This window comes from Cinclus cinclus, chromosome 6, assembly GCF_963662255.1.
Source record: "Cinclus cinclus chromosome 6, bCinCin1.1, whole genome shotgun sequence".
NCBI lineage: Eukaryota > Metazoa > Chordata > Aves > Passeriformes > Cinclidae > Cinclus > Cinclus cinclus.
The window spans coordinates 19,295,838-19,318,914 of NC_085051.1; the positions used below are offsets into that span (position 1 = coordinate 19,295,838).

The 23,077-nt window shown below is 39.5% G+C and overlaps 1 protein-coding gene across 3 annotated transcripts in view; it reads left to right on the plus strand.

The window, feature by feature from the left end:
• The first annotated feature begins 445 nt into the window (after positions 1 to 445).
• The window catches only part of CD44 (CD44 molecule (IN blood group)), a 46,496-nt gene continuing 23,864 nt past the window's right edge, over positions 446 to 23,077 (plus strand). For all 3 annotated transcript variants that reach the window (XM_062495172.1, XM_062495173.1, XM_062495174.1), the window contains exons 1-4: positions 446 to 580; positions 17,846 to 18,011; positions 21,155 to 21,291; positions 22,708 to 22,779. In XM_062495172.1, coding sequence (XP_062351156.1) covers positions 514 to 580; positions 17,846 to 18,011; positions 21,155 to 21,291; positions 22,708 to 22,779 — 442 coding nt within the window. In that variant the 5' untranslated portion in view covers positions 446 to 513. The remainder of the gene's footprint in view (positions 581 to 17,845; positions 18,012 to 21,154; positions 21,292 to 22,707; positions 22,780 to 23,077) is intronic.

Below are 23,077 nucleotides of genomic sequence, written 5' to 3' on the forward strand. Positions count from 1 at the left end.
GCAAAATAATTTGAAGAAATATCTAGGCTGTTATAGATGCTTTAAAAATGTTCAGAAACTCTAGAGCTTTTATGTTCACTTGGTTAGCAATAATGAAGAGATTTTAAAAGGCAGGAGGAAAAGCTTATAACAAACAGTGCATTTCTGAGGTAACTCAGGGGAGATTACACAAATTTTCCTACAGGCACACTAAGTATGACTTTTGACTGGACTTGTGTAAGAAGAGAAGGTTTAGTGGCTCTTTAAAACTCAAGTGTGCCTGCTTAGTCAGTAGTAGCTCTCCTTCCACTCCCCCTTCTTCTGCTGCTGGGTAACTTTTGTTGCAATATGGGTGTGACTTTTGATGGAGCTTTCCCCTCCCAGTTATGTCATTACTTCAGTTCCTTTGAATCAGAATAAAAAGTGCAGCAAACTTCAGACTCATTGACTGCAGGCTTAACAAGCTTCGGGGCTTTTCTTCTTTCTGCAGCTTGCAAGGATCTTTGGATTTTGCAAAGCAGTTCCAAGAAAACAATGGCTACCTTCTCCTTATGGGCAACTTTTGGATTATGTTTGCTGAAGCTTTGTCTAACAGAAACAGGTAAGATTTTTATGAATGAAAACATAATTGCTAAGTTAATGCTTCAGACAGCAAAAGCTGTCTTTAGCTAAACACTTTCTTTATACTTCTATTATTTCAGGTGTTTTCAGAGATGTTTTAGAAGTGCAATCTCAGTTGTGCTGGTCTGTAAGATCACGGAAAGCTGTGTATTGCTTGTAAAGGGCAATTCCAGATCTATAAAATCTGAATTACAGAACATTAAAGAATGAAGTTTAAACTGAGAACAGAACTACATTGGGGAATTCGGAATGGCTCTGGTAAAGCTCAGTTCGACGATGTGACTGCTGTTAGAAACGCTGTTTGCTCTCCCAGCTCCGCTTCGGGCTGCAGCGAAAAGGGGGGCGGAGGGAAGGGGGTGAGCCCCCCCAGCTTACAGCTGCCTTCTGGAGTTTACATGAGCTGAGCCAACAGCTGAAACAAACTGCATTTGGGCACAGCCTTGCTGAACAGAAGAACTGCAGGGATCCCTGCTGAAATTTGGAGAGCTTTTATGCCAAGCGTGCTTGCTTCTGACTTTCTGAGGTCTCTTTGGGGCTGACTGATGAGTTTTTGGAACAAAGAGGGTTAGAAGTGACAAAGTTCAGTTGTTTATCACTTACCTTCCTGCAGCTTGGTTATCTGCTTCAAATATTTGCATTTTAAAATCTAAGGTTAACACAGAGAAAAAAAAAATAAAATTTTTATGTCCATAGTGACAAAAAGCTTTGGAAATTTCACATGGTGCAGACTCAACCATGTTTTAGGGGAATGACCACACTTTTAGCAGACTCTTACTGTAACTGCAACTGCCTTGAAGCATTTTGTGGTTATGGATAACAGTTCTATATTGTTCTTGTACTCATCAGTTCCAGGAGTCTAACAAAATGCATTTTTAATGGCCATCGTCATCCAAGGGCTGTGTATGTGTGTGTGTGTATGTGTGTGTATAGTAAATATATGTCTCATTTGCTTGAGCAGCAGGGGATACTTCTGTAATAGTTGCAGTGCTGCCGGGCTGTGAATGGGTGTGTCAGAGGGAACAAGCTCTCAGTGCATCTGTGATAGCTGAAGCAGCCTCGTTACTTTTCTTTCTAAAACTGTGTGTCCACTGTACCAAAATGCTCTTGCTAAGATCAGGTATATAGACAAAGTCTTAAGAGAAAGGACAGGGCTACTGTAGGCAAAGAAGGTATGTCTAAGATGTGTTTAAATCCTTGGCTTGGTCCACGTCTGTGCACTGTATAAATGCATAGAACTGTTTCCTATAACTGCTCAACTGATTTTTACTTCTGTGAGCTGCCTGGAGAGTCCTGGAGAGCAGGGTCTGCACTGACTCTGGGAGTAATGTGTTTTTACAGTGACACAGAAAACCCCAAAATCGAGCCCTCAGCAAAGATACAAAAAGAGTGTCAAACTTCTATTATGCCCTCCAGGGCAGTTTCTTTACTGGCTTAGTAAGGTATTAGACTATAGCTACATGTATTATATTTTAAGCTACATGTTTTAGTTGGTATATAGTACATTCCAGCATGACTCTGTAGTCAGTAATGATTTCAAAACAGCAGTTGGTGGTGGTGGTTTCTTTTTTTAGTCAGTGATTTTGCTGTGTATCACAGACTAATGGCTATTGCTGCTGGGAAACTCCTGAACTGGAATGATGATCCTTTTAGTACAGAATTTTATGGAATTAAAGAGGGCCTGGAATTACTCTTAATGTGATTTCAGAAGGAAAAATGAGGTACAGAGAAAGCTGAGAAACTTACTCATCCTGATTTCTGTGGTGTTGTGACTATACTGTCACTGATATGTTACTTATGGTGTTGACATAACTTGCCTAAGAAGTCTGGATCCCAGAGGATATAGATGCTGACATCTTGGGTAATGACGTTTTTGGAGGAGATTTTCTCCTGTGAGCATTATGTGTTTGTGAAAATATTTTTTGCTCCAAGTTTTTCCTTGATTAACGCAAAGGGAATCCTAGAAGTTTGCCCCCCAAACTGGAAGGAACTGGAGCAGAAGTAGTAGTGGTAAAGATGAAATTGGAAAGAGGGAAATTGAGTCTGCCCGTGGGAGGAGGGAACTTGGCTGCTAGCACATCCCCATTACAAGGTGAGGCTCTGAGACAGGGCTCCTGCAGCTGCTGGGCACTCACAGAGGAAGAGACCTGCCTGCCCCTTGGTTTACATATCTACCCTGTAAATTTGTAAAGAAAGCAGTTTGAAGAAGCTCTTTGTGCTAGTTTATTTTCACTCAGTCCTTACAGAGTGTATCTTGGCAGTTTCCCAAAGCTACAAAGTAACTAGACTTTATTAAGAGGTCACTTGAACTTTCCATCATTGTTTAGTCCAAGGGTTATGGAGCTGCCTTGGAAACACTCGCGCACGCAGAGCCAACAAACCCTGGCAGGGCATTGTTTTGCAGTCTTTGGAGAAATGTTTGAAGTACTGGTATTCACCACAGTGAGACCCATTACCTGGAAAATAGGAAGTCAGAGAAAGGCTTAATGAGGACAGATAGCATCGTACAATTGAGGAAGAACTTTTTTAAGGAAAAGCTTCTAAAACCACTGGTAGCTCTAGCCAAGGTTTAACAAAATGTTCATCCCTATGTGGTGTATCATTCCAGAAGACTTCCCATGAATTTTATAGGCCCGAATTGAATATAGTGTGAATGTTGCAGCTATTCATCTGTCACCTAAACATGAATGAGGTTTGGCTGCATCAAGAATGTGCCACCAGTCAGATATCATGACGTACTGATAGACTGATAAACACCAGAGAGAACCATGACCTCATTACTCCTAAAATACTTGTTTAAAAGATGTGATAATATTTAAAATATTAGTTCTGAATACGCTTGACTAGTAGTAAAACATGTTGTAGAGAAGAAGAGAAAAAGCAATATAGAGTTCCTTTATGAGGAGGAGGTAAATCAGTCAAATAATTTAAAAGTTTTTTGACATTCCAAGTGCTGTAAAAAGGCTTCTCCATCCACTTTATGGTTTTCTTGCATCATATTTTTGTTCCAGAACTAAGGGATGAGTGTTTGAAAATACAGTCAATATGGAAGACGATAATTCTCCCCTTCATATATCACTGTTTGGTATTTTATTTTCAAGACAATATTACGTGAGAGAGCAGGGGAAGGAGTTCTGCAAAATTCACCTCTAGAATTGTTTTTTCCAGGACCAAGGCTAAAAGTACGTGGTTACCTATGAAATATAACTTCACAGAGAGTATAAATGTGAAACGAACATCACCCATCACAGTAATCTTGCCTACTTTGAAAACAACTCAACATTGCACTGGAACAATTAATGGTGTTCAAAACACATCATATTTTAAGTCAGCTGTCATCTGGGAGCATGCTGATTTAATTTGCCAGCATTAAACTGAATTCTTAAATAGAAATATGGAAGCTTCCAAGTTGCTAGAAAGTAGAAGACGCCCACAGTCTATGTTGTTCTTTGCCTTTACCTGTCAGGGTTTCTCTGTGACAAACCTGGTGGTTTGGCCCTTTCTCTGTGTGTTATCCACCACTACAGGCAGGAAGCCAGTTCGGTGCTGGTCATTTTCCACGAGTCCATCATCTCTTAACAGACATCCCTCCCTCCCAGAGAGGTAATAATAATTTCAAAGCTATCAGACGCTGTAATTATCAGTGGCCATTATGGGTGCTGCTAATAGCAGTGGCAGGGAGGATTGTGTCAGTGCTGTGTGTTTATTATCAGTTTCCTCCCCGCAGTGCCTCAGCAGTAATATCAGTAGCAGCTGGCTGTGATTTCCCTGCCTTGCGCGGCTGCAGGAGCTGCCCCCGCCCAAGGGACGGCAGAGCAGCTCTTCATATGAATGAGTTTGCAGGCAGTAATGTCAAGTGCCAGCCGAGAAAAAGAGGGGTTTTCCTTGGAGAATCTTTCCAGTCAGACAGAAAGTTCAGCTAATTGTAATTTAAAGTTCAAACATCCATGACTGTTTCCTGCCTAATGAAACCTGCAGTCATTTTTTGAGTCTGTGCTTTCAATTAGGAACATAATTGAACTTTCTTTAGCAAGCAATGGCTTTGGGACTTTCCAGTTCCTCTGCATGACAACGCTGGCAACTTTATGTAACACAGCAGTCTTATTTTGGTACAATAACCTCCAATTCTCATGTTGTGAAACATTAAAAACACCCAAGACACCCCAAACAACAAAAAACCCAAAAAACCCTAAAAGGAATTAAAGAATAATCTGCAGTTTTAGCCGTTAAAAACATGAGAACAGAAGCAGGGTATGCTAATTGAAAGTAAAAAATCACAGATAAGACCTGAATTCTACTTACATTTGGAGTTTGAAAAATACTTTGCTTCACCTTTTTTTTTCTCTTTTCAGTTGATGATTGATGTAGCTTAGTAGCTGTAAATTCTAAGAGTCTGTTTTGTGTCTTGAAAGAAAGAAAGAAAGAAAGAAAGACAGAAAGACCAGACCTGCAGCAGCTGTGTTAAAACTTCCATCTCTCTTTCTGCTAATGATACTGTTCTGAAAGCAGTGAGAGAAGGTTATGAAACAGATTGCCAGCATACTGACAGCTGCCTAGGAAAAGGGCATTAGCCTGAAATCCTCAACTTCACAATTAATGTCTGTTTTTCTAAATATCTGCCTTCATAAATAAAATGCTGCCTCTGACAAAACGTATAATAGTAAAAAACCCAAACTGCCATGGCATAGCTCTTGTTAATTATGTATGTCTCACAGTGACAGCATGTTAGCAAAACAGGTTCTCAGAACTACATTTCCCTAGGGGGCTTTTTTATTGTTATTTTTGTTAATGGATAGGTGTCTGTAAAGAAGCAGGGTGTGGTGTGTGTGGGTAGCTGTAATGATAGTTTCTTGCAGATTTCCCATACAGAAGTGAGAGGTTAACTGGAGCTCAGTGGATGTTCCGTGGGCACCCAGACCCCTGCAAGCAGATGTGAGCCAGTGCACAGACAGCAAGCAAGCTGGCCAAACTGGGGTGTAAAAGCTGAGCACCAGGCTGAAGCTGGCAGCCTGTCAGAGGGAACACAGCTTTCCAGCAGGGAGGTGTGTCAGCCAGGGGTTGGGATCACGCGTGCCAGGGCAGCCAGGCTGCGGCTGTTTGCGCTCTGAGCCCACATGCCCACTCCAAACAGACTGAACAGGCTGGAATATGCTCCTCCTGCAGCATGGAAATGGCACGGTTCAGCAGAGCTGTAGGGGTGGTTGTGATGGGAGTGATTTACCTACTCCTTGCCATCGGCCAACTCGCATCTTTGAGACAAGGTGGAGTGTCCCTATCACGGAATGAGGAGACCGAGGGAGTGACGCGACATGTCACTGCTGAGGACAGCCAGGTCTGCCCAGCTCCATCCTGGTGCTCTGGATAAAGCTTCTGCACAAGGAATATGGAATAGTTAACCAGGCAGGCTCAAGGGAAAGTAGTATTTGCCAATAATAAAGAAACATGATCCATAAATTATGAAGACACTGAGGGTGTGGCCTGAACGCATCTTTCACTCGCTTCCTTATTTTTCGTCATCCTTCTTGATTAGGTGTCCATTGTAATTTACATGTCCTTTCCCTTTTCCATCATTTACAGACATGTAGATATAGGAATGTAGAAATGTAGGGAAAAAAAGATTGTTTTGCTAATGAGACTTCATATTTATAAACGTAATGTTTTGCTCTCTGTTCCTATGTGTTGTTTATGCATAAATTTGACATATAGGAACACTTAGAACATGGAAGTGAAATAATACATCTTTTGTTTAAATCAATTTTGCCAGTAGCAGTTCTGTAAAAATCAGATAAAACTTTATTGCTCTGATAGTTTTATGCTGTTTACTTGTGTGTTTGCTGTCCATATACACACTGAGGACTGGCAGCTATTTTTGGTTCAATAGCAATTGTTTCCTGTTAGACAACAGTAAATGCAAAATAGAGCTTCCTTAAAGAGTTCTTATTCCTGAGTGCTGATCTTTTTATGATTAGGGATGTTTGAAGCAGTTGGCCAAGTGAGAACTGACTTACATCTTTTGCCCTACTGTCACAGTTAACACTTCTTTAGGTTCGAGAACTTTAGAATTTATTTAACAATTAGCTGAAGAATAGTGTCTTAAATTTAGTCAAGTTTTGCTCCTGTTTGAATCAATCCTTCTTAGTGATAAGTATCGACTGTCATATTGAGATTTTGGAGGTATTTGGACTTAAAGCTTGATGCTCTGGGAAAAGCTGTAGGGCTGGAGTGTCCAGTGACTTTGGAAGAGTGCTATTAACAAAATACCACTCTTCCATTGCACTGGTCAGAGTAACTTTGTCTTCTTGTGAGGAGAAAAATCTCTCATAGCACAGAAAATAAAAATATCTTCCTTGAGATTGAATCTTGAGCTCTAAACATTTAAACTCTTCCAGAATGTAATCAAATAATTTTATAGCCTACTGAGAAGAGATAGTTGGTGGTTCCAGTTCACCACCGAGCACGCACAGCTAAGGTTTTAGAGAATCATTTACCCGTTGACAATTCTTGTATTAAATGTAGTAACTGCACAGCATTTTGAGCATGTGAGACACATTCCCATGGTGACTGCCTAGAGAGAAGTTTCTTTCCTGCTTTTGTGGTTTGCCTCAGTAAATCCCTGGATTCATTTGTTCCCTGTTGTGGTACAAAATATTGCAGAGCTCTTCTAAGAGTGTCTGTGATGATTTTGTGTCTCGTGACATTTGTACAAGATCATTTATATTCACTCTTTCATTTTTTCTTTCTTTTTTTTCCCCCCCACTCCTTTTTTTCTTATGGCTTAATTTCCTGCCTGCTTTTTGGGTAGGAAAGGATTACAGTAGTTTTACTTTCTTTTCTCAACATGTTATTGACCTGCCAAGTCTCACACATTATCCAGTAGTGATATTGTTTGTGCTCACACTGAACAGAGCACAGCATTAACTGTTTTTTAATTTTAAACAGTGAAGCAGTGGCAATCTTAGAGCATCATGTAAGATTAAGATCAGCACAGTTTTTCAGGTGATTTTTCAGGGCATCTCTAGGCACATACACTAGACAGTATTTTCTGTCTCTGTGGGTTCATGTGGACTAGAAAAAGCCCAATTGTCCAGTTTTCCAGGAGGAGACATATCCTGTAAGAGATTGTTAAGACCAATGACTAAATCTGAATTTGCTTTCTGATAATGCTTTGATGGGAGTTTATTTTAATTCAGGTAGTGCATATAACAAGTAGTTTGTGTTTCTTTCTGGAGCTGTAGATCATTTTTCTTCTTCTTTTCTATTTCTTAACAACTCCTATTATTTGTTTATTTATATGCTAGTGGGGACCAGACCTATTATAAATTAGTGTAGCATAAACAATATACTGCAAAAAGAACAGTGCAAGACTGGGAAGATGTTGCAACAGTGCCCTTAAAGAACAGCAGAATTTCTATCCAAAATTTTGCATTTGCAAATGAATAAACTAATTAACTTCTTTTGCCGAGCGAGGGAGGTAAAATTTAAAAAGATCTCTCTTCCTGACTAGGCTACCCTTCAAAATAAAATATAAAAAAATTTATTTGCTTCAATTGCTTCTGTGTTATCACAAACCCATTAAAAAAGCATATCACAGCCATTGAAAGAGTTGGCCCCAGCAAGGTTTATATCCATTAATATCCATTAATACAAAAGCATTTATTCATAACATTTACTTGACACACATCCACATATTCAAAACTGAAGGTGGACGTTAGTAACAAAAACATGTGGTCTCTCCTCAATTTATCCTACAGTATCTTAAACATACAAACATTTCAACACCAGCACATGTTTGAGATGTATTCCTTCTGTTCGTCATTTGCTGGCTTCTTCTGACTATTGTAGAAGGACTTGAATTCTTGAAACAGGTGTGACATCTTAGGCTTTCTCAATGTATCATTTCAGAAATAGATGGTGTCTCTGTTGAAATTTTGTTCTCTTTTTTTGCTGCTTTTTTTTTTTTTTTTTTTTTTTTTTTTTTTTTTTTTTTTTTTTTTACTTTTTCCATTGCATGGAGTTCACATAAACATTACAACATTTCGTCAAGAGGGAGTTACCTTATTTGGTGGATTTCATCAACACCTTCAGCAGAACTGGAGTCAGGCTGAATGTGTTTAAACTGCCCTAGAACTTAAAATTTGAAGTCTAGATATAGTAGCATATAACAGAGAAAGAATATTCCCAACTACTGAGAAAGGAGTGAGCTGGCAAACATGCTGCCAGCAGAAAATAATGATCTGTGATTTTTTTAGCCCATGGGAAGTCAGTGTTTTTTTCCCCACTTCACAGGTAGGACAACAGAGAGTCAGCAGTGTAGCTGTAAATAGAACGTCTTCTCCTAAGTCCCAGCCCCTTGTCCCATCAACAAGATTAGTGCCTGTTTTGCTTCACTTTCAGAAAGCAGGTATGATTTCACACGCAGGGCTATTTCAGATGAGAGAAACGTTATGATTAATCATAAGAAAAACGTTCTTGTGCAAACATTATTCTACTGAATGGGAAGTGAACAAGAGCACAGAGGACCAGAGCATTCTCTGAAAACTGTTACCATAAAAACAGGAAACTCTCTTCAGTTACTGTTTGGCAATCCATCACTGAGTCTGGCTGTGCAATCCTTCCTTCAGCTGAGCAATATGTGTGAGAAAATACTTCTTATGAGTAAGAGTAAGTGTTTTCCTAACTTTTGGAACACCCATACAAACAATTTTTGTAGACTTACATTGAATTTCTTAACACTGTCAGTCTTCTGTCTGACTTTATTACTCATGGTGCTCAGGCCATGCCATTTTATCGACACAGTCACAATCACATTCCTGTTGACTCACAGCAATTGCAAGGCAATGTATTGACACCTTTTTTCCACCCTTGATGTGATACAAATATATCCACAATGAAAGTCATGGCAACATGACTAATTGAAACATATCTTTTGCTTTTTAACTTACTGGGTTTGGTATCTTGAATTGATTTCTCTATTGGGAAGTAGCCCAGTGTCTCCCATCCATCCAGAGGAAGTAATTTTATGAGTCAGGTGAATTAGCAGTTTTCTGTACCAAAGCATGTCTAAGACATGTTTTTAAGACATGTTCAAGGAAGACAAGAGGATTTATGCACAATGATTGGTAGCAAATCACCTGGAAAAGGGGTTTCTCACCGCATCAGCTACTTCTGCTGTTTCTAAGACACCACAGAATCACAGTATGACTTGGGTTGGAAGGGACTTTAAAGAGTACCTTGTTCCAACCTCCTGCCCTGGGCAGAGATGCCACGCTCTAAATGAACCTGCTCAGGGCTCCATCAAACCTGGTCTTGAAGGCTCCCAGGGGTGGAGCTTCTCTGGGCAACCTGTTCCAGTTCCTCCCACCCTCACAGTAAGGATCTTGTGCCTAACATCAAATCTAAATCTTTTCTCTTTATGTTAAAACTCTTCACCCTTTTCCTATCACCATCTGTCTGTGTAAAAAACTATCCCCTTTTTTAAAAAAAACCCTTTAAGTACTGCAAGGCTGCAGTGAGGCATGGCCCTCATGTGGACTTGCTCCAACAGGTCCATGTCCTTATGTTGGGGACCCCAGAGCTGGATGCAGCACTCCAGGTGAGGTCTTATGAGGGCAGAGTAGAGGGAAAGAATCACTTCTTTGCACTGCTGGTCACGTTCCCTTGGATAGAGTTCAGGTGCTGTTGGCTTTTTGGGCTGGGAGCACACACAGGTGGCTCACGTCCAGCTTTTCATCCATGGCAAATCCCAAGTCCTTCTTGTCAGGGCTGCTCTCAATAAGCTTCTCTCCCAGCCTGTACTCTTATGTCTTGGATGGATGCTTTGTCTAGTGCTCTTGGTAAACCACTTGATGAATTTTACTTCAAGTAATGTCCTTGGTGGGGGAAAATATATTGTGGTGCTTTATTAATTAGTAACTGTCTCAAGTTTTGTATTCATTACGACAGCATATTCCCAAACTGATGTTTGAATTGACTCTTGCTCAAAGCAAATCCCATGTCATAGAACTCGCTGTACTGAAGTCTATCACTGTATCATTTACTATTCAAACATGGATTTATCTCTGGATCATTTTGTAAAATCTAGCTATATCTCTTTAAAACAAATTACTAGAACCAATCAGCATCACAACAAAATCACTGGCTTCACAATGATCCCAGCACTTTTGGGAAACAATGATGCTTCAACTATTTGAGGATGATTGCATGCAAGCAACAGTGCATTGCCTTCACGTGTCTCCACTGCCTAAATATATGTAGGATTTAATAAGGCCATTTGGGCTCCAGGCTGGGGAACTGTCTGCTGACCCACTCTGTGTGGCAACTGCTTTTATCCCAAATAACTAAATCGGTCAAACAGTGAAAATCAGACTCCTGCTATTATTCTGCAGCTTTATTTCATGTGTTTCTTCACCTGGATTTTATGGAACTGATCCCAACCGATTCTCCTCACAGCCCTTGTTAGTCAGCCTTTGGGGTTAGACTACTCACTGTACAGCCTGGAGCTCTCCTCGTATCGGCAATGATGATTATGCTTTCATCATTTCGAGGGGGGCATATCAGATAACTAATTGCAGACTATGATATCACTGCTTGCAGTTTTTCCCCCGAGGTGATGTGCAGCTGTACTGTGTTCTACTGGAATCTGAAAACTTTCAGCTCCCTATTGGGTGAGACTATTACAAAAAGACTAATATTAATGTCAGCAGTGAGGAGGTTTATCAGAAGTGATGACACAGAGTAGGCTCACTCAGGATGTTTACCAGAGCAACAGTTGCCACGCAGATAAAGTATGATTGGAAGATGCATTAGCAGATTCTTTTCTTCCTACAGCAACTGCTGAGGTCTGAAGCATATTTCTTGTACTTACTTGCATTTTGAGTGACTCTGTGAGTGCTTGATTTATTAATAGCACTACCCCCACACCCATTGTTTTAAAGCAGTAGCCAGGAGAGCTGTCAGTTAAGAGACTGGAGATTTTTGTCCATCAGTAAACAGATACAGAGATAATGACTTCGATGATCAGTAGGCAGATTCATTAGGAACAACAACTCGGAAGAAAGTCAGCAGCTTGATCTTTGTCATGCATCCCATTTCCAGTGTGCACTCCCAGGAATACTTGCTAATTTTTGCTGGAGAAAGGAGAACCTCCCTCTGGCCTCTGTGCACACCTCTGGCCGCGTTTCTTTTTCGCTGCGGAGATCCACATCAGCCCACTTGGACCTCAAGGTTAGCACGGCTGTTTCATGGCTCTTTGTGCAGTTAGCAGCACACAGGAAAGTGAGAAAGCTACACTCTTATTTGCTTCTTTTTTCAGACTGAATTACTAGGAACCCAAATATAACTGGGTAGTAGAAAACAGCTTAGGCACAACTTCAAAGAAAGTTCTGACTTTACACCTCTGGATCTGTGGAGAGTCATCTTCACTTTCTTGTCACCACACCCAACTACTAAGAATACGTTGTCTCTATTTATAGCAGGAGCTCCTTGCAAGTGTGTAGGTAAATCTCTTTTAAAGTGTTTTCCTGGACATTACCATCTTTAAAAAGCCAGGTGTGCAGAGAATTTTTCTCTCCCTGAATATCAGTTATCTATTCGGGATAAAATTATGTGGAGTTTTTCTCTCCCATTAAAATTTTCAAGGCTTACAACATTTTTCTATGCCAAACTGAAATGAAAATATGACATTATAAAAAATCCCTGAGGGAAACTTTTATCTGGGTTCCTTAAACCATCTACATGTATTGCAGCCATATAAATATTTAAACCTGACTTTCTTAAGTGATTTTATTTCATTTTATTTTGTTTTGTGCAAATGAATTGCTCTAATTTCAGAATTAAGGGTAGTTTCAAACTGAAAAACAAACCCCTTATTTAAGTACCCACAGGGGATACTTTGGAAACCAAAAATACAGTTTATTGCCACTAAATCTGGAAATGTATTTCCTATAAATCATTGTGGGTTTCACAACTTGGCAATACTTCAAGGAAAGTATTTCATGGGACAACTCCCAAGAATCTGTGAAGACTTACTTTCACTGTCACTGTTTGGAAATGGCTTGCTTATGGTACAGGTGGTCTATTTCTAGATTTGTTTCTCTACTCTCTTTAGAGCACGGTGGTTAGCAGAACAAGAATATCATAACTGGAAGAACACAAAACCAGCCACACTTAATGATGATACACGTGGCTTGATCCTTGGTGCTTTTGAGTTGGGATGATAAAGGACTGCTTGCTTCATTCACGTGGATCTTGCAATTTTGACTTCTGAATTTTGATCAGTGTGTAGTCGTCCCAGTTTTCAGTCCTATTTTCCCAGCACAGAGGTCCTTTCCCCATCATGCCCCGAGGGATTCAAGTATAGGTGTGTTTTAATGATGTCGACACGTGTCTATTAGTGACTGTGGCTGGGATTAATGAATCATTTTACATAACATAGCAAACAGCTATCCAGTGGTTTTCATCACTGACTTGGGCTTTAGTCCAACTTCTGACATAAAGGTAAAAGCTTCGGTATCCTGTTACAGTTGCCTGGGCTGCAAGTTGCTTGTGTGAAGATTTTACTTATAGACTCTGAATAAAAGGTACAATACTCAGCAAATAATGCCTTACAGGCCCATGGGTATTGTAGCATATTAGGTAATAACTGAATGATATTTTTTTGTACATTTGATTTCTCACAGATGTCAAAATGGAGGTAATCAGACTAACTTAATGCATACATTGACAAAATGTTTTGGATCCTGAAATATTTCACGAATCCATCTCATATGAAATTTTGTACTCAGAGGTCATTTCCTCAAGTCAGAAATAAAATATGCATTCTTATTTAGCCATGAAATAGTTTTCTTGAGAAACAATTAGAAAACCAGGCATAACTAGAGATAGGTCTGAACTAAGAGCCAAGATCTGGATTGTCCAGACCTCCTCAGATTTTAGGACTCATATGGCCCAATTCATAGAATTGCCTGAAGAGGAAACTCTTAGTAATTACAAGGATTTTCTTTTAAACTTATTTTAATCTGTTTCCAGTATGTTACGTTTTGCTACTTCATTGCTAGCATGCATTTAAAGCAAGTGATAATATTCAAAATGTAGGTATCAGTGCTAAACTGGTGGCTGTTCCTGTTCAGTACAAGTCAAGTACAAGTGTCAGTACAAGATTCAATAATCTATGATTATAAAGAAACATTTACCAATGTATATATGCCAAGGGCTAGAAATCAGTTTAATAAATTTAGAACCAAGTTCTTACAGTAAATGTAAATCCTATATTCTATTAAAAGAAAGAGAATGAAAACTATGAACTGTCAAACCTCTAGTTCTGTCCCTGTTGCCAGCCCCAGTTTAGCATATCCTGGTGATCTATCAATCATCTTGAACCACAAACTGAAAAGGAAAATCCCCACAAAAACATCCCCCTAACATTTCCTGGTTGCCATGCCATTCAGTCTGTGGTTTTACTGAGAAGTCTGTTAACACATACAAGTCTTACATGTGCTTTCGTTCAAGAAGGCAGGGTGTTTGCAGATCTTCCCCTTTGTTTGCTTTGATGTATCTCTGCAGTTGCTGAAAGAACTGCCTCTTTTTTTTTTTTACCCTCGAATACTTAACAGAGTCCACCTTGAGAATGAAACCCCAGGTGATGTCTCGAAAACAAAGAAAAGCAGGGAGTAGTATATGAGACATCCATACAGTATACCAAAAATTTAATGGAAAATCAATTCCAGTGGGAAGAGTTAGTGTGAGTCAGTGTTACTCATTATGCATAAGGGTTGCAGAATCAGGGTGGAAATGGAAATTGCACCTGGTTTCTTACAGTGACAGTTTCTAACAAGCCTCTCCTATTAATTATCAGGGTGTAACTCACCCTTCTCTGACAGGACAATGCTCTTCAGTCTGTGTGAGGTGATTCTGCCCCACCAGTGGGCTATAGCTAGCAAATTGTCTTGGGAACCAAAGTTAGTGATTTTGGCTGACAAGTATTAATTGAACCTGGTGTAGATATGTAAATCAAGATAGCAGAGAAAGGTTTGCATGCAGCTCCTTGAGAGAGGACACCAGAAATCCCAGCAAAGATGGGCAGAAATGGCCTATGTAGAAGTTTGTGTTTTCCATGCTCATAAAGCTCAGCACAGACAGGAGCATTCCATGGCTGTGGTTTGCATCACCCGGTCTCATGGTCTGGGTGAGATTAGTGATTGTGACAATTCAGATGTATTTCGTACTGTTTGCCTTCTTCAAGGGCTATTGTTAAACAGCTGCAGCAAATCATGTGGATGAAGGAAGAAAGGAAAGATTATGCCCTGTCAGGCCCCAAACCAGACAGCTCTAACATGGGGAAGGAGGGAAGGTTTGCATGGTGTTGGTGATTTCACTGTGAGTCCACTCTGAGTCAGCCCCTTTGAAGCTTCAGAAATGTTAGAAGCAATAGTTTGTCACGCAGAATGAGTTTTACATAGCCTTGGCTCTTGGAACGCAATAAAAATCCATCTTTTGCATAACTGTGTTAAAGCCAGCTAAGTAAAATCAACATGAAATTAATGGGCTTGACCTTTCTGCCCTATGGGAAGAGGTGAAATAAATTTTTTTATTTAAATTTGACAGTCATATTTCTTCTTTAATTCAAAATTACTCTAAAAGCCACAAAATGGGAAAGATTTAAGGCATTAATTTAGTTTAGATCCCATCATTTGTTTTTGATATGATGTTTTTTGATGCGATCAGAATTTTTGTTCATTAATTCAGTTAAGTGTCCCCATTCTGTGAACGTTAAAATCTCAGACTATACAGTAAAAATGCTGTGTTCCCTGGTAACTATGGGTTTGTATTTTGCAATTTTTAAAATGTGGTAATTATTCCTTTCAAAGATTAGATGCTGAATTTACGCAATTTGCTTAGACTGTGAAATACCATGTGACTTTTGGGTACTGCTTTGGTCCTTTTTCCGCACTCAGCTCCTCATGAGCAGAGTGTCTGCCACAGCAGTGGTACTTTTGGAATAGTAGGCGTAGAAGATATCATCAGAGTGAGAACAAAGATGCTGTCTCAGCATAACTTTAGGGCACAGTTCCAAGGAATTGGATGGCCTCAAACCCAGTTTTGAGAACTGGATTGCCACACTTTTGCCTGGGGTTTCCTGGACACCCATGTGATCTCTCACGCTGCACAAGCAAGGCTTCCTGGGAGCCTGGGTTGGCTCCCGTGTGTGCGTGCATGCATGCAGTGCAGCTGGGCAGCACACGTGCAGTCAGCCTCCCAGCAGTGTCCTGGTGTGCAGGGTCCACTCGGGCTGAGCGTGTCCATGGGAAATGGTCACATGTGTAGGCATGTAGCCCACGTGTAGTTCCATTAGGCCTATTTGTGTAAATGAGCCTAAGTCTAAGTAATTGACTCTCTAAGTGGAATTCTGGCTATGATTGAATCTCAGAGTGGTAATAGAGCATAAAATTGTAGTGTTTAAAACCAGGAATGGGCTGAGGTCTGATGACAGCTAAATCAACTCACTCTAAACAAAAGTGAACTTCACTTTATAATTCAGTGAATCTAGGATTAACTGCAATCAAGTGGAACCCAAAGCAAGTGTATGTGGTATCTGCTTTCACACTGAGAGCTTTTTAGAAATTAGCCTAAAATTATCAGAAAAAACGTTGATGCTCCAAGAAAATTTATCTCTAAAATGACAGCGCTTGTTACTTTAAAGTAATCAAACACAACTTTGTGATCTGATCCCCATGTTTAATATTAATTCTTGGGCCTCACAGAGTATGCTCTAGGAAGAGAGAATAAAGAAGGGAAAACTAAAGAGAAACCTTTTTCTTGTCTAGGTCATTTATGCTTAATGCAGCTACTGACTGAACAACTTCCAAGACAATGTCAGGCTTTTTGAACGTGAAATATTTGGAGCCAAAGTAGAAGTCACTTGCATGGCAGATGGGAAAGCAGCTCCATCCCATAGCAATAGTCAAGGAGTGGCAGAAGTGCCATATGTTTTTTAATGACATATGATTATAAAAATATTAAAAACACTAAGAACTCTCATCAGCAACATTGTTAACTCTGAAATACAAATTGATTTTGTCTAAATTAAATGTTTTTTTCAACCAGTATACTGGGAAAGGAGGAATGGTTGGAGAAGAGGTATTTTTTCCATTCTTTTTGTGGAAAGGCTATCTAAGTTGCAGTAATTAATTCTGTTGCCTATGGTATTCAAGATTTGATGCAGAGCTTTTGAGCTCCTTTGGACAAGCAAGCTTCAATACTATTCTACTCCTACCTATGCTGTGAATAGTGGTTGTCCTCTCATGTATCACCCTGTCTGCATCTAATTCTGGTTTTTTATCTCCTTGAATGTTTCCTGTGGGGTATGGAAAGGAATGTTCCTAGTGGTTTACAAGAGGAGATGCCCTGTACACAGAATGATATCAATTTATGAATGGACAAAAGTAATTAAAGAAAGAGTGCATGCCTTGATTACTATCATTTGCTTTCATGTCTGTGCTATAGAACAAAATAGACTGTCAAGCAAAAAATTATATTAGGGAAGTTGTTCATTATTTATAAGGAATGTGTCAGTGCAAATGTGCATGGATTGATTTTCATGTCTTTTAGAAAAACAGTTTTTATATGTAATCTTTTTTTTCAAATAGACATTAAGGACACACCTTCTAAAATTGGAGAAGACTGGTCTATTTTTCCCTTCCTTCCACATGGAGCTTCCATTAAAATTAAGATAAAAATGAGTCATGCTCCTTTTTGCACTGAAAATCATAGCTACTCCTATGAAGTGGGCTTTCAAGTTGTCATTCTAGTCTGGAGTTGCAACTGCTTTTTTTCTCTTGAGGGAAAGGTGGGGCAGAAGCAAAAATAATTCACGTTGTTTTGAAGTGTCCTGTTGTTTCCACATTTCTCTCTATGAACATGATTATTCTAATTTGTATTGATATTATTATTATTAAGCCTTTCATCTTCACAATAGTGTTAATGGTATGTTAAAAGTCCTAGATACCTCACAAAAACATGCTGTATTGCTATTTTTGGGAAAGCTAGATTTGGCTTATGGCTCAGCCCAAAGAGGGGAAGAATGAAAAAGGTGATCGAAAGTGGCAGTGCTTTTTCTGAATGAATTGGTTGCTGTTACTTGTTGTGGGTTTGCTTTGAAACTGTTATACTTGAAAATAAATAATTTCCAGGTCTTCAGTGAAGCATTAGGTCTAAATTTTTAACATTGTTTTTTATTTTCTTTTGGTAACAGAATTCAATGTAAGTTGCAGATATGGAGGAGTTTTTCATGTTGAAAAAAATGGTCGGTACAGTCTCACACGATCTGAAGCAGTTGAACTCTGCAGAGCTCTCAACAGTACCTTGGCTACACTAGAACAGCTGAAGAAAGCACATGAGCTTGGATTTGAAACTTGCAGGTAAAGAAATTACTGAAAACATAATATATCATGACACCACTAGTGTAATAATTACATTTGACTTATTGTAGAGGTTAAGATTAACTAATTAAGTTATATTCTGTAATGAATAAAACATCTTTGTGATGTGTACATCTGTTCTGGGTCCAAGTAAGTCCTTGATTCATATAGTTTTTACCATTTATCTTTTTAAAAAATCTTAAAAAAGGTCATAACCTCTCACAGATAAAATCTAAAGGTAACAAAATATTCACAGCTAATTAGGAAGATGCTCAGATCCTAGTGTGTCACTGTACAGCTGGTAAGATAAATATGCGAAAAGTAAGGACCCAATGTGAGGTTAAAGGCTGACAATGGTGAATGCAGTGTATGGAACTCAGTCTTGCCAAGGAACAGTAAAAAGCAGCAGGTGGGTTGAACTCTTGACATCCCAGTGAAAAAATGGCCACGGTGTGTTCTTGTAATCCACAGTATGTGGCCATTAGGGTGTTCTTGTAATCTGTGAATGTTTCAGAGGACAGCTACAGTAGTTATTAAAACTCAAAACCACATTGTCAAGTGACCTAATTACCTGCTGTAATTAATGATGTATAGGGCAACAAATGTGGATGATACAGACTCCCCAGCTTCTCAAAAAAATAACTAGACAAGAGACTAGAAGCTACAGAAAGCTTTTAATTAAAAAAAAATAGGTGAATACTAATATAAAAATATGTGAGGTTAAACAATCCAAATTTTCTCAGTGTGTCTTCATAGCAGAGGTGCTTTGTCCCTCTGATCAACTTCACGACCCTCCTCAGGTCCGTGTCCTTGTGCTGGGGACCTCAGAGCTGGACCTAGCACTTCTGGTGGGGTGTCAGCTAAAGACAGCAGAGAGGGAAAATCTCCTCCCTTGACCTGCTGCCTACGCTGCTTTGGATGCAGCCCAGGATGTGTTTGGCTCTCTGGGTTGCAAGCAGGCACTGCTGGCTTGAGTCCAGCCTCTCATCCAGCAGTACCCCCAGGTTTTTCTGGGCAGGCTGCTCTCAGTGTGTTTATACCCCAGCTGGTATCAGTACCCTGCTTCCACCGACTGTGCATTTCCTTCCTGTCCTTTAGTCCCACCACAGCCATAGCTTGGTTTCCTGATTTCTTAAACTGGTATCAAGAGCTCTTGCACTCTGTGGAAGGAATCCTTGAAGACCTGCCATCTCTGTTCTCCACCCTTGTCCCTGTGGGCAGTTTCCCAAGAGGGCCTATTGATTATCTTCTTGAAATGCTGGAAGTTTACTTCCCTAAAACTCAGGGGTTTGACTTTACTCTTCTCCTCACCCATTTCTCTCAGGACTGCAAACTCCAGCACTGAATGATCACTGTAGCCCAGGAGATTCATGGTGGCACACCCTTATGGAGTTTAAATAAATGTTGGCAGATTTTCAACTTTATAGCAGTCTAACTTAAACAGCAAACATGTGGGAATGGAATTTATCTTCTAACTGGCACAGAAAAATTCAGCAGACATTTTTCCAAAATTTTAAGACTTTTATTCTGGTACCATGAGACATCAATACTGCTTGCAAACATTTCCTGTTCTGACATGTTCACTTCACAAGTATTGTGGTGGTAGAATATGTGAACAGAGAATTCTTACAGGATTCTTCCATCAGAAGTGGAAATGTAATTTAAAATTGTACCACATAAAGACTAGAACCCCTTCTTTACTCTGAGGGGAAAGTCCTTTATAACACAGTAGGCATGTTCTTTTTCTGACATTAGCACATGAACATACACAGCATTCTGAATTGCCCAGCACTAAACAAGATTTAGAGATCAAATCCTAAATAATGTGTAGGGGTAGAGACTTCTATGCAAACAATTATGAGTACTCTAAACTATGGAAAGTATTTTCTAAAGCTAAAATATAAAGGCAGTTGAAATAAGAAGAGGGATTTTTTTTTTTCCAGGGGGAAGCTTTAATTTTTAATTGATGTAACAATTTTTCCCTATTTCACAATTTACCAGAGGACAGATTTGAACATGTAAGCCCTCCCTTCCTTCTGGCCAACCCTCCCACCCTATAACTTTCATTTCTTGATCCTGTGCTAGAAGTAGTCCTTGTCAGTAAGCTTTAGCTCTTATTAAACATGAGTAGGAGAGGGAAAATATACTGCATATAACCATCCAAATGTATGTGAATAAGATGAATCAACAGAACATAACACAAGTAGGTCAATAATGGTTTGTGAAGTGTCAGCATTGTAAGCTTAGCTGGGAGTGTGAGTAAAGCAATTTATGATTCCAGCTCCAAGAGAGTTTCAGAATTGCAAGTATCTGCACATTAGACATGAAACTGGAATGATGTTCATAGATAAAAAGCTGCAAAGCTGTGACATTTAGTCCTCGCTGATGAATCATTCCTCGCAAGAAGTAAAGCAAAGCCCAAACCAAACCCCAGTTCTTGTTACCATTCTATCACATCTCCAGTTAAATATATTAGAATCAATCAGGTGTTAGAGGATTGCAAAACAGTAATAATGTATTGTACCTTATGTAAGCACAGTCTTCACTGAATTATGTGAGCTCTGTGCACAATAATCACACTGTTCAACTGAAAGAAAGAGGAAGAATTTGTGGATGAATGGTTCTTGTAGTTGAATATTTTTCTAGGCTGTCAGTTTTTGCAGAAAATGGTGTGTCATGCAGTCATCCTTTAAACTTGCTCTGGTACCATAATTTGAACCCTCAACATATCTGTGTGAAGTGTCACTGAGAGGTGTGTTATGTCAAAGCAATGAAAATGTGAATCCCTAAAAAATCCCTAGTGTCAGACAGTGCAAATTCACACTGAATAAAAAGTGCACTTGCCTCCCTCACTTTCATTCACTTGCTCTGGAACTGATCACCCTAGCTAGCTAGTAAGATGCATGTTTAATTTAAATGGGTTTATGTCTGGAAATTAAACACAAAATGATGTTGAGTGACAGGAGGCTGATGTAGCTGCATATGAGAAAGGAACACTCAAAAAGGAACAAAAAAGCAACAAAGCAGTATGAATAAATGCATGCACTTTCAAAAAGTAATGGCTTCTTTGTAGCTTCTTAATGTTTGAGGTGACATGTGCTATATAGCAAGTAATATGGTTTATTTACCTCTGTTCTTCACAGGTATGGTTTCGTGGTGGGGCATATTGTTATCCCACGGATCAATCCCTATCATCTTTGTGCAGCAAATAACACTGGCATTTACAAACTTCCAGCAAATACGACTGCTCGGTATGATGCATACTGTTACAATGAGACAGGTGAGGAGATGATTTATGATGCATTTTAGAAACAGATTATGTGTATATGCTCTCCTATTTAAGGAGAGTTAATAGGATATGTAATCTCCTATTTAAGGTACTGCAACGAGGGCTTATATAATAAACATAGCCTGGTTTTCAGCTGAGAAGAAATACATATTGTCAGCCTCTAGAAGTATCTGTCATGTCAGCAATGACCATTTTGTTATCAGTGTGTTTTGAACTAAATCACTCTTCTGGCCTTGGGACAAATTTTTCAGCTTCAGAACAGTTCATTATAATGGCTTAGCAAAGTGCACCACTGCAGCAGTGAATCTGAAAGGCATCACTGTCGTCAGCCATGGCACTCAGCTCTTCTGTCCGTGCAGACATGAGCTTCACAGCCAAGAGTAGTTTGTTTTTGTGTTTTAGGAGTGGCTGCCACCTGCAGAAGTTCCAAGGCCTGCGATGGCCATCCCAGGCCCACGGGCACAGCTGCTGCTCTCCTGTTTTCAGATTCATTCAGAATTTGCTCAGGCAAATCTCCATTTAGACATGTGCAGCAGCAGCAGATCGCTTTCATATAAGGTTTTGAACTTTATAATGGTTGGAAATATTATAGCAAATTATTAGGAGAGTGTATATAGTCCATTACAGGTGCTGAACACACAGTTTGAAAATAAAATCTAAACTAACTTCAAGGATCTTGAATTTCATTAGATTGTGACATTTATACTGGAAGCAGGGATTTCTCACAGAAAGCTGTAGGAAAAGTTCATTGATGATTTGAATGAAATGGCATTTTTTGATTTTGTTCTTGGTAGTGATATAATTAAAAATATGTGCATTGGTGTAGTATCATGTGAGTTGCCATTGTCTGTCAGTCACAGATGACTGTTCACAGATGAGTACTATGGTTATGCCCACCCCCTCCAGATCTTTATGACGCCTCCCAAGTGTTATTCCCTGCCAGCAACACGAGCAAGTAGCTCATACACCAGCCCCAAGTGGGGCACTCCAACCCCCAGGAGCCAGCAGTGCTCACCAGAGCAGGGCACATGCTGCCTCTGCAGAGCCCTCCATGGAGGGGATGGAGTCTTGTCAGCTAAAAAGGGTTAGAGTTGCCACTGCCACAATGGCAGTGGGTCTGCCTGCAGTGAAACTGGGTCATAAGGCTGTTTTAACTGGCATTGATTGCAGCCATTTTCTGGAATGGTTATGGAAATGTAGAATCTTCTTGTTAGCTGACAGAACAATCTTGACGCGTCCCACCCGGGAAGTTATTCATCAGTGAATAACATTTGTTTGGAAATTAGTTTTCAATCCTCCTCATCTGAAGCTGATGTTTTCTAATTACGTACAATTGGTGTGGGTATACACATGATTTTTTAATCGATTTTTTTCAAATTAATCCTTTCTATTTTCCTTCTTTCACAGAAACAGCGGATAAAACATGTGAGCCAGTTGTAAAAATAGATACTTCTTTACTCAGTAATCAGGATGAAACAGGTACTGTACTAATTAGAAAGATATGCACTTGCTCAATTTTTAGTAACTGGTTATCTAATTTTTTAATAAACAATACTAATACCAAAAAAAAAAAAAATCCAAACATGAAGAAAAAGCAGTTAAAAGATGTGCAATAGAAATTAAAGTTGCTTGTCTTCCCCTAAAGCCTGTGGAGTTTGGTTTATCTCAGGGTACCAAACATTGTTTATATAGGTATTTGACATTTTTGGCACCTCAGAGCTGCTAACATCCCTTTGACACAAAGGAATTTGCTTAAGGTTGCAACCTTCCTACATCT